Source organism: Bombus affinis, unplaced genomic scaffold (genome assembly GCF_024516045.1).
Source record: "Bombus affinis isolate iyBomAffi1 unplaced genomic scaffold, iyBomAffi1.2 ctg00000128.1, whole genome shotgun sequence".
In the NCBI taxonomy this organism is placed as follows: domain Eukaryota; kingdom Metazoa; phylum Arthropoda; class Insecta; order Hymenoptera; family Apidae; genus Bombus; species Bombus affinis.
In genome coordinates, this window is record NW_026108856.1 from 142,291 (window position 1) to 154,651 (window position 12,361).

The 12,361-nt window shown below is 45.2% G+C and overlaps 1 protein-coding gene across 1 annotated transcript; it reads left to right on the plus strand.

The window, feature by feature from the left end:
- The first annotated feature begins 1,473 nt into the window (after positions 1 to 1,473).
- Positions 1,474 to 11,733, plus strand: LOC126927530 (6-phosphofructo-2-kinase/fructose-2,6-bisphosphatase-like). Its single transcript, XM_050743617.1, has 4 exons — positions 1,474 to 1,561; positions 3,093 to 3,474; positions 3,966 to 4,235; positions 11,136 to 11,733. Exons 2-4 carry the CDS (start codon positions 3,259 to 3,261, stop codon positions 11,562 to 11,564), a joined length of 915 nt encoding a protein of 304 aa, XP_050599574.1. The 5' UTR covers positions 1,474 to 1,561; positions 3,093 to 3,258; the 3' UTR covers positions 11,565 to 11,733.
- The last annotated feature ends 628 nt before the right edge of the window (positions 11,734 to 12,361 follow it).

Here is a 12,361-nt window from a genome sequence, read left to right on the forward strand (position 1 = left end):
TACCAAAGGAAGAGAATTTCCAAAATATTTTAGATATCTCAGAACTCACATTGTTTACTCGACAAAACAAAGTTTTCTTTGTAATTTCTGTACCAACAGTTATGGACATGGAATGGGATATAGAGCAAATATATCCCATACCATCTCTCACGAACAAAGTGTTTTTAGCACCTTTAGTAGTTCATCCGATATTTTTAACGTCAGGACTAAATTACATCAATGTCGATCAAAACTACTTGGATAAGCAATGCCGTTCTATATCTGACTTTTACATTTGCAAACAAACTCAGCCGATTCACGACCGTCGAGTGAAGCACGATTGTAACTCTGAAATCTTAAGCGCAGAAAACACTGTCAAATTCTGTAAGGTGGTAGTTTATAACATTGAAGATATAACTTTTATCCCATTAAATGCTGAGAATCATTTTATAGCTATACCAGAAAAACCAATAGATCTGAGCATTTTCGAAGAAAAGACACATCGAATTGTTAGACTAGAGAAACCATCTTTGTTACAAACTAATAAAACCGTAGACATATTGTACAAGAATAACCATATGAGAATCAGTGGTAGTAGCAAGGAAATTTCTTACGAGATTAAAATCAAAACAGTCAATGTAACTAATGATTCAGACTGGATTGTTTTACTAAATAAACTAGAGAAAACTCCAAAACTTATTAACGATAATTACGGATACAAAGACACTCTGGATGGAATCGAAGATCAAACGAATCAACTAACTTTTGCTCATAGAATCGATCAAGTTGAATCACGGGGAATATCTATATTACAAATTATAGGATATTTATCCATTGCTCTCATATGCTTATACTTTCTCAACAAAATAGGAATGCCGAAATTGTGTTTTCATTTATTCTGTTGTAAAATCAAGCGAAACACGACAAATAACAATCCACCAGTCAGCGCTCCGATGCCAATCAACCCGGCACCTATCAACATATTCACCCCGATTCTACCTGTGCCCAGCACCAGCAACGATTCACAACCTTCGACCTGGAAACACCCAAGGCAAAATTTCACCCATCTATCTTAAAGAGGAAAAGGAACTTCGAGGACTAAGTTCATTCTAAGGAGGGGGGAGTGTAACCCCAAACTCTTTTGCCCTGACGTCACCTTAGGCGACCACTTCTAAACATTCTCCAGACAGCCGATACTTGAACATTACGCATGGCGACCTTGGCGACAATGTATATTGCCGGAGTACCTGAGGGTTCATCTATGTCCTAACGGTCCTTCCACCGAATGTTCTAGAAGCGTAGCAACAGTCACGTACGCCTACAGGGTAGTGGGGATGATGAAGGATGAAAAACAAAAGAAGAAACAGATGTCATCGAAAGTAAGAAGATATTGTAAGAGCCTCAGTCTCGAACGGCCACGGCTAGAGTTCAGAAGTGTATAAACGAGGAAAAAATAAAGTTTTCTTCTTTCCTTTAAATTTCTTTCTTATTTTACGTGACAAACGCAGCGTTGAGAGCTCTGGCCCAACGAGACGCGATGCACGAGTGCGCTACATGGCTCGCAGGCGGAAATTCCGTAGCTGTAAGCATCAATTAGACGCGTGACAAACGTCTAGTAAAGATGTGAAATTGAATAGAATCTGGAGATAAATTCAGTATCGAAAGGAGAACGCGTGCCGTTGCATTCGATCGAAAATAATCGCAAAAGTTCAAGAGATTTCAGTATCGAATCGAGAACAACAACACACGCGATTGTATTTGATTGAAAATAATTGAAAATAGTTGAGAAAGATTCGGAATCAACACGAGAACGAGAATACGCTCGGTTATGCTTGATTGAGAGTAATCGAAAAAAGTTGAGAAAGATTCAATGTCGAAACGAATGCAAGCACGCGCGATTGCATTTGATCGAAAATAATAGAACAAAGTTAAGGAAGAATTTTAATCGTTGCGCATTTGAAGAATCCGACCGGAAGAAGAAACACGTGTTTTTTTTGTTATTATGTAACCGGAGCTGCAAGAATAGATTAGAATATTAAAACGGTCAAGGGTCGTATTTATACATAGATCGCGCTAACGGTGGACGACGCGATTAAACCGAGGCTAGTCAAGCCGGTCTACCTTTCTCCGACCGAACCGAATCTCGTCGTACGAGTTTTACCTTGCTTAATATTTTTAACAACATGTACCAACGTTCCACGATAGAAACCGCAATAGTTCATGGTGTTGAAAGTAGCTTAAGATCGGCTCGTTATTTTCTCGATATTATGCGCTTTAGAAATAGTCGAGAATTGAACAAATATGACACGAATTCAATATGAAGACTACAACGGTAAAACGTGTCTTCACGTTAAATTTTAAATTCTATGTGGAAACGTATCTTAGATATTATAGGAAACTAATTATTTAATTCTGAAATTAACGGTGCATTTTTCCTTCCAAATTATATCATATTGAAATATTCCTATTTATTCTAATTTATCGTATTCTTTTTATGTGGTCTTGATATATATGTTAACAATAAGAGAAACCAACATGTAAATTCATATATAAATTACTCGCCATAATTATTAGGACATCTACACGTTATAAGCATCGATTGGAACACTTTGACACTTTTCTTTACTAGAAATTACTAGAAACGAAAGCACTCCATTCGTATTAAATATCAATATGTGCCCTAATATTTATGGCCGGCGGTGTTCTTAATTGAATAAAGCAATAATTAATTTTGACGAAGGGCCTGTAGCAACATGAAGACACTTTCAGTATTTAAATTGCATTTATCGGGAGAGAAAAACAAAAGTATAGGTTTCATATTCAAATGTGTTTAAATAATACAAATATTAGTTTAGATCATGAATTTATAGCACGTGTCAAAATATGATATAGTTTTGGTTAATTTTGACTTGCATTCTGCTGGTTTACACAAATTATTGGAAAGCTACCTCCGTGTTGCAGCAATCTCTCCAAATATACAATACAAAGAAAGACAACTGAAAATCGATATAGTCTAATGTCTATTTATATAAAATGCGTAGGAAGAAATATACTGAAATTTGAGTTTGCGAGTCGTCACAGTTAGTTGCATTTAAGAATTTTCCTGTTTGAAGATCCTGGACGCCACGTTGGTGATGCGAGCGCAGCGCGCCGAGGTCTTCGACTATTTTTCCGGGCAGCGGTTATCGCGTCCTCATTATCGAGTGCGTCTGCGACGATCCGGTTGTACTGGAGCGAAATTACAAGGAGATATTGCGGTACAGCGCTTACTATGTTGGCATGGATTCAATAACAGCCGAAGAAGATCTACGATTGAAGATAGCTCATTACATTCGATCTTACGAGCCAATGGATGAGAAGACGTATCCACGAATCCGTATCGACACCGGCAGCATGGATATCGAGTCCTGCATCGTGTCTGGCGATGTGGAGACAAATGTCCTTGGATATCTTGGAAGCGTCACTGTTGAGCCGCATACTCTTTATTTCTCTCGGGTTGGTAATCCATCAAATTTTACATTTGTCATCGTTTAATCCCCATCTCAAATGTTCTAATCCTAGAAGCTCAGCCTTAGCGTCTTTAGTCTTAATTATAAGAATTTTTCGACAAGTGATAATGATAACGATAATGAAGAAACGTGTTTGTTCTTAGATTACAAGCTGAGTCAAGGACAATTGAGCCAGGTCGTGGCGCTTGCAATTATTAAAAAGATTAACATACATAACTGAGCACTTCATTTAGCATGACGAGTCCTCAATTGTTTACACACAACATGTTTTAAAAGCATACGTATACGTATACGCATACGTAAAAACATACATATTGTATTTTTAAAATCTTGCTATCTTATCAGGGTTTGGTTCCAAAAGTAATTTCTTCTCGCCTGATCGTAATCTTATCATTGCTACGCCTCTCTTTTTGAACGTAATCAGAATATTCTACGATTTGATAAAACTAAAGCTCTCCCTCTCTCTTTTGATTACAGCACGGCGAAAGCGAGTACAAGGTATTGGGTAAGGTTGGTGGTGACGCAGTTTTAAGCGCACGTGGCGAGAGATATGCACAGGCGTTGGCCACCAAGTTCAACGCTATGCGTATTCCCGACCTGCGCGTGCTAACTAGTCGCCTTCGAAGGACTATCGCGACTGCTCGTGGCGTGGAAGCGCCCCAAGAACACGTGACAGCACTCAACGAACTCCACGCCGGTATCTGTGAGGAGCTGTCTTATGAAGAGATGCAGGAGCATTATCCGCAGGTAATTTCAGATCAAACGCGTCTTCCTCCTCGAAATTTCGTCACTGCTTGCATTGAATTACGTTTCAAGTGTTGTTGACCTCGGGGTCTCGATGATGGCGGCAAGCAGAACGGACACGTGCACGACGCTCCGTAGGCATAACCGAAATATCTGGGTAAATTAAAGAACTCGGGCGGAAAGTGCACGAAAGTGAAGTTTCTAGTGCTCCGGAATGAGTGGGAATACAAGAAATAAGGGAGCTCGCTGGTATGAAAGCGAGAGAAACGATTGAAAGTGCTGTGTGTGGAAAGTGAGGTTAGGGGCAGAGCGAAGGCCATCTTGGGTCGCGAGACCGAAGCGCCACCGGGCGGGCTACCTGGGTAACCAAGGAGCGGGAGAGCGCCCCCGTGGAGGGCCAGTCAAAACTCCCCGCGTCGAACAGTGATAGGGACACTGCGAGTTTAAGTATCCGGTCATCAGACAGACGACTGGCGACCTTACGACGACATCGGCAAGTATTTAGGACACGAATCGCATACACGCGGAAGGATACACCTCAAAAATACATATATATATATGTATATTAAAATCATAAACACAATATGGACAAGTACTACAAGGTAAGTAAACTTACGGCTCAGGGGGTTTCGGAGCTTCCAGGCCCCGTCGGGGATTCGAGTAGCGTCCCAGGCTCGACCCGACGGTCACCCAACGACTGGACGAACGGCGAGGGGAAGGTCGATCCCAGGGCCTCCCCTCGTTCGGTAAACACGACCGGGGACCAAGAAACGCCCGCAGATGTCACAGAGGGAAAGATGTGCAAAAAAAGCACAAGAAGATACCTCGAATTTGATGAAGACATCGCGGGATTCATCGAGGATGTCGAGATGCCAATGCAGGCACTCAAGGATAAGACACCACCCACCGTAAAGGCGACCCGATTCGCAAAGGAAAAAATCCCGAAAGGTGACAAGATCACCAGATATTTGAGAAAGTCCCCAGTGGAGGGGAGGGCGGGCAAGACAACGAGAAGCCTGGCCAGAAGCCAGCCGATGGCAACGAAGGACGAAGCGGCCAGCACCTCGGAGCTGGACACACCGGCGGAAATGTCGGACAGCGGCAGCGAAGCGGCGGCGCCAAGGGAAAGTCTCAGGAGGAAGGCCATGGCGAACAGAGCAACGGCCGAGACCGAAAGCAATGACGAGGACAGTATCGTCATCAAAATGAGCGAATGGAAGACGATGACGGAAATCATCACAGAAGTCTTCCGCGAAATCCAATACATAGGTAGCAGACTCTACCTCATGAGCAAAAAGGATACCGACATCAAGGAAAGGAGGGACGCTATCAGTAAAAAAGCGTCCAAGCTCCACTCGATGTTGGACGAGATGAGGCTCAAGAGGAACGCTAGGACAGTCACGGCCACCTGGATGACCACCCCTCCGGGGAGGAGTGAGGAGAAGGAAGGAAAAAGGAAGGAGAGATCGCCCGTCGAGGGGAAGGGCGACACCAAGAGAAAGAGACCAACGACCATGGAGGCCTCCTACGCAGGAGCCTGTGCCGGCAACAGCTCGGCAAAAGCGACTACTGACTACACGGACAGCGATGTAAAGGATGACTGGATCCCTGTCCGCGGAAGGAGAGGAAAAAGAACGGACACCCCGACGGTGGTCAGTAAGGCGAACGCAGGAAGGGCGGCATTGGACAAGCCAAAGAGGCCGGAGGGACCGAAGAGGATTCGTAACAGACCCGAAGCCATCCTCGTCAAAGTAGGGCAAGACAAGGAGTGGATCCAGGCCTACAAAGACCTGATGGGGGCAAAGGAGACCCTAAAAGAGAGCTGTGGAATTAGGAGGACCAGAACAGGTGACATTCTAATCGAGCTGAAAGCAGGTAGCAACGCCAAAAAGACCGCGGCGGATATGAACACGGCGCTAAGAGGCAAGGTGAGAGCGCTACCAATGCGCGACAAGACCTCCGTAGAGATCAGGGATATAGACCCGCTCGTAGGCAAGGAAGAACTAGCCAGGGTGATAGGAATGCATCTGGGCATAAGCGACATCACTGAGGTCGAAGTAAAGACCCTAAAAATGGCGCCGTGGGGCACCCAATCGGCAATAGTGACGATGCCGAAAGCCTACCTGGCCAAAGAGGGGGCGAGCCGGAAGATCAGAACCGGCTTGACGATAGCCTCGATAAAGGCACTACCCAATGTGGTAAAGTGCTACAGATGTCACATGTTCGGTCATATCGCGAACAAATGCACGGCGATAAGCCCTGGAAAGGAGATTTGCAGGAAGTGCGGAGCCAAAGACCACACGATAGCTGCCTGCGCCAACGCACCCTGCTGCTCCATCTGCAGCAAGGAGAAAGGTGTGAAATTTGACCACGTAACCGGATCCCTGGCTTGTCCAGAGTATAGAAGGCGGTTGAAAGCGAATAAATGAGGATACTGCAGATAAACCTCAACAGATGCAAGCTGACGCAGGACATGATGCACCAATGCGCGATCGAACTTAGGCCGGATATAATAATAATTTCCGAGCCGAACAGGCAGCTACCGCACTGGTATAATGACACCAAAGGAGACGCCTCGATATGGGTCACACTCCTCAACGGCAAACTGCCCGATGAAACAACAGAGGTCAAGAGCGACGGGATAGTGGGCGTCCGCGTCGGCGACGTCTTCTGCTTCAGCGGATACTGTTCGCCCAACATAAATAGGCTAGCATACTCCGAGTACATAGACACGCTGTCGACTATGACGAAGAGCGCTGCTAGAAGACACGACAAGGTCGTCGTGGCCGGAGACTTCAACGCAAAGTCAACCTGTTGGGGAGGATCGACCACAGACAAGAGAGGGAGAGTCTTAATGGAGGCACTAAGCAGCCACCGGGTGTTTCCACTGAGGCTCAAGGAAAAGTATACCTTCTTCATGAACGGGAAGACGAGCTTCCCTGACATAATAAGCGTATCCAATAAGGTCAGCGAGATACACGCCGGAAGCGCGGTCTTGGACAAATACTCGGCCTCGGACCATCTGTACGTGCTCCACAGGTTTAAGGCGAGGAAGACCCGAACCGTATCGAAGTTCTACAGGTACGTGACCAAGGACATATCGCCGGAGGAGTTCCTGAGCAGATTCGACGACACTCTGAAGAAGGAAGACCTCAACGCGGCTATCGGAGAGGATGGGGCCGAGCCCCTGCAAAAGAGCATCGAAGGTACGTGCGAAGGGATGCTAAGGAAGTCGAACAGGGCGGCGACCCGCAAGTACGCGAACTACTGGTGGAACCCGATGATCGCGGAACTGAGAGCGCAGGCGCACAAAGCGCTCAGGAGGGTGACGAGAGAAAGGAAGAAGAACGCCGGCAACACCGAGCCCCTCGTCAACGCCTACAAGGAGATCCGAAGGCAATTAAAAAAGGAGATCGCCCGCAGCAAAAAAACAGCCTGGGCAGAATACTGCAAGATACTGGAGAGCGACCCTTGGGGCAAACCCTATCGCACGGTCATGAAGATATGTAAAAGCAAGGGACCAACCAACGACATGCCGATCGACATGGTGAAGGCAGTCTTACAGAGGCTATTCACCTTGGGACACGGACCCCCCCATTATGAGGGCCGCGAAAAGGCAGAGACCGAAGAAGAAGGAGATATTAGCCTCAGCGTCGCCATCGGAGAAGGCGATGTCGTCGATGCCGCCGGAAGAATGAACACCAAGAAGGCTGCAGGAGTCGATGGCGTGCCGGGCGAGATCGCGAAGCTGGTAGCGAGTCGCAGGAGCGAACTCGTGACAAGGGCGTTCAACGGCATCACTGAAACAGGAAGGATCCCAGTCTGCTGGAAGACGGCCAGAGTAATACTGCTAAGGAAACCGGGTAAGGATCCCAGTCTCCCTAACGCGTACCGGCCGATAAGCATACTCCCAACCATGAGCAAGATCTGGGAAAAATGCTTTAAGAAGATCATCGAGAGATGCATCGGAATGGACCCGTTCCATCGGAGGCAATATGGCTTCAGAAAGAAGAGGAGTACGGTAGACGCCATCACGCAGGTGATGAAGTTTGCCAACATCTGCAGACAGAAGAAGGTAGTATGCCTGATGATCACCCTAGATATTAGCAATGCCTTCAATTCGCTCAGCTGGAAGAGCATATACGAGGAATTTGACAAGAGGAAGCTGCCATGGAAGGTCAAAAGGCTAATCGGCAGTTACCTATCCGGAAGGAGGATCATCGTGAGCAACCAGCACGGCACGGTGGAGCACGAGGTGGCGGCGGGAGTCCCGCAGGGATCCATCCTCGGACCATTCCTGTGGAACTTGGTATACGACCGGTTGCTCGAGAGACTCGACAACATGCCTATGGTCAGAGCAACCGCCTTCGCGGATGATCTGGCCATCACATGCTCCGTCGGGAGGAACGAAGAGGCCTCCGCCAAGGTCAACACGATGCTAAGGATCGCCAACGACTGGTGCACGAGTGTCGGGCTCACCCTGGCGAGAGAAAAGACGGAGGTCATGTTCATCACAAGCTTGCGAGTGCCGAGAGTGGTGAAACTCAGGTTGGGCTCCTCGGACATCGAAACGGTCGATCGCATCAGGTATCTCGGAGTCGTCATTGACTCCAGTCGGAGGTTCGGTGCGCATATCGAGATGGCGTGTAACAGAGCCGACAAGTTAATAGGAGCACTTAGGGGAATTCTACCCAACATCAACGGGCCGCCCAGCTTGGCTCGGAGGCTCTACTACAATGTGTGGGAGTCCATCGTAACTTACGGAGCACCGGTGTGGGCTAGAGCAGCGGATACCGATAAGAACAGGAAAAAGCTGAAACGTGCACAACGAACGGCCCTGTGCATAACAACGACGGCACATCGTACCGTCTCCCACGCGGCACTTTGCGTGTTGACCGGGAATCTCCCGATTTACATAAAGATAAAGATGCTCGGAGAGACCTACGAGAGGAACAAGATCCACGGGCCCAGGAGTGGCACGGATGACGACTGCAAGCTGAAGGAGGAACTGGAGGCGATTCGCAAGAAGGCCCAAGAGGACTGGCAGAAGGAGTGGAACAACTACAAAAAAGAAAATATCACAAAGAAGCTAATACCGAGTGCGCTGTTATTTACCAAAAAGAAGATGGACATCGATCACCACACCATGCAGCTGCTAACCGGGCATGGGAGTTTCGGTGTCTATAGGAAAAGGATTGGCAGGGACAGCGACAGCAACTGTCTCGACTGTGGAGACCCGAACGACGATGCAGAGCACGCCCTCTTCGCGTGCCCGAAGTGGACGGACAGAAGGATCGAGCTGGAGAACGCTCTGGGCGGGAAGATAGACGTGGGCAATCTGATCGCCACGGTGACCGCCAAGGACGAGAGCTGGAATAAATTTAGGCAATTCTGCAAGACCGTCATGTGTCACAGGAGGGTGACAGCGAGGGCCTGGGAAGAAGCAAGGAGGAGAACGAGCGAAACAACAACTACGCGGAGCAATGAGGGCAAGGACATGAAACAACGAAAAACCGCAGAAGGAGACCAGCCCAGTATTCTGAACTGGCTGAGAGGACGACATGAGCAGTAACGGCCCGAAGAAGTAGATACTACGGGGCACGAAAGGACAACCCTGATGACTGCCGACAGGTTTTACCGGGGTTGTCTGCCCCCCAAGCGGAGGAAGAAGGAGGAGGGGTTTTTAGTGGGTATGGCAACGACATCCGACCGACTCCCACATAACCCAGTGATGCGGGTCACTGGGCATGCGTAATAGCATTTTCCCCTCCCCACGCAAAAAAAAAAAAAAAGTGTTGTTGACCAAAGGCTTATTCAGACACGGCCAGTAGATTAGTGAAATAGCGAATGAAGATAATTTATACTTTTAAGGATGATTCATCGAAAAATGTGTAAATTCGGTTTCACTTACTACTTGCCTAATCTTCTGGCTGTATTTAAACGAGCCTTCAATCGGTTGAATTTATCAGTCCCTAGCTCTAAGAGCTTTAATTTATTTGTGTAGTAAATGGTAGATAGCTGTAACAGTTATCATTGTAGGTTATAGGGTATAACGGTATAAGCTTTTAGGGTATATAGGATATAAGCTTTTTGAATTAATCTAATCGTATCAGTATTATGTTAGAAACATTGTACTATAATTGACACATTTAAGATTAGTATTTGATCAAAATTTTCCCAGTGATCGATTAGTTAATGTAGTTATAATTTGTATTTCAATAAGTTTGGGATCCTAGATATGGAATATTTATTATCTACTAGGTTTGTCAATTTAATTCTCTAAGCGAACAACTTTCAATCGTATCTTGGAAAATGAATAATAACATAAATCTTCACGGATGACTCAAGCATTGAATACTTGGCCACTGGGGAAAAGTATCGAGTGACTTAACGTCTACGTTAACAGTCTGTAACTGATTAAAATTCAGTTGTATGCAAATTTATCCACTTACATCCACGAAATATTTGCTTGACTAATGAGAATGAGCGTTGAAGTTCAAAGAAATATTCCCAGTCAAGTACATAGCACATAGACGATAATCACAATGTTTCACGTTGCTAGATCGAACTCAATCAGTCTGATTAATTTGGGCGAAGTATTAGAACATGGATAAATGAATATTATAATTACAATACGAAGTTGATGTGTACTTATTAACCGTGTATTATAACGAAACTTAAATCATACCATGATTTGAATATTATATCGCAGGTCTGCTTTATTAAAGTTTATGTTTAAAATTAGCCATTGTTCCCTGACTTTGCATAAGCTAGGTTTTAATGCTTTGGGGACCTCGATGTACGAACCATTCTATGACTTAGGCAAAAGTCTATATACTTTAGTATATAGTACATAGATAGCGTATATACCTTCTACATCTCTAAATCAATGCTTTTGCGTAGGAATTTGCATGGCGCGATCAAGATAAGCTGCGCTATCGTTATCCATGGGGAGAAAGCTACATCGACGCCATGCACCGCGTGGAACCGGTTATTGCTGAATTACAGAGATCCAACAACATCTTGGTCGTGTCTCATCAAGCTATTCTGCGCTGCATCATTGGCTTTTTCACAGATAAAAAACCGGAAGAGGTGCCTTACGCTTTGGTGCCACTGCATACCATCATCCGAGTCAGCAGCCAGGGTTACAATTACAAGGCGGACTTCTTCAAGTTACCCATCGAGTGCGTAAACACGACTCGCGTGAAGCCGAATAATTGTAGCGCGGACAGAACCGCGAACGATGCTCTGCTCACAGTCCCAGCACATTTCGACATACCGGATCCTTGGCGAAATCTTGGCAGCGGACCCACTCTCGTACAACAACACTGAGAAACCGCTCGGAGATCCACGATCACGTCGAAAATTCGATGTCTGTTTGTTTGTAACCCCTGGAGCTTTCAGCAGTGATGTCTTCTTGGAATATTTTTGCTTTTGAATTCAGGCAGGGGATGAAGATTTGAAATATCATGCAAGTATGGATTGAATATATTTTTAGTATATAATTTATGTATAAGTTTTATGTATATTTTATGTATAAGTAGATCGCTTTAAGGTATCTTTAAGAAATACAGATTCGATGAGACGGAAGATGATGATATCGGAGTCAATTCAGAATATATTTTTCGATAAATGGATTGGATAGATCGCGTGAAAGAAACGACATGTAAAATCAAATAATCGTTATCGATACTGGAAATTTATTTCTGAAATTTTCATTTTCTCATGAATCCCGAGAAACTTAGGTCGTTTCAACTTTGACTTGTTTATCGTCGAGTTCCGTTACCTTCGCGGGGTGCACTCCGATTGTCGTGTTTTTCCTCGTTGATTCTGTTCCCATTGGCAATAATTTAGTATCCTGCTGCTGGAGCCCTCTATACGTTATGTTTAAGCAGTTTAATTTTAATAATCACATACAAGTCAAATGTTACATTAACTCTAATATGTCGCAGATGACTATCGCAAGAAATATTTTAATTGTACATCGTAAAATTCAGAAAGACAGGCAATCTTTTAAATTGTAGGAATGCGAAACATGTCTTTCGTATTAAATTCTATTTCAAAATATTGATATAATATATACAACGAACACACGAAAGACAGTTTTTTTAGTATTGTACTATTTATAG

Excerpts from the sequence above, each read along its gene's own strand:
- LOC126927530 (XM_050743617.1), top strand. The coding sequence starts at position 3,259 with ATGGATTCAATAACAGCCGAAGAAGATCTACGATTGAAGATAGCTCAT. Across the intron at positions 3,475-3,965 it reads ATACTCTTTATTTCTCTCGG|CACGGCGAAAGCGAGTACAA; the intron begins GTTGGTAATCCA and ends TTTTGATTACAG. Across the intron at positions 4,236-11,135 it reads TGCAGGAGCATTATCCGCAG|GAATTTGCATGGCGCGATCA; the intron begins GTAATTTCAGAT and ends GCTTTTGCGTAG.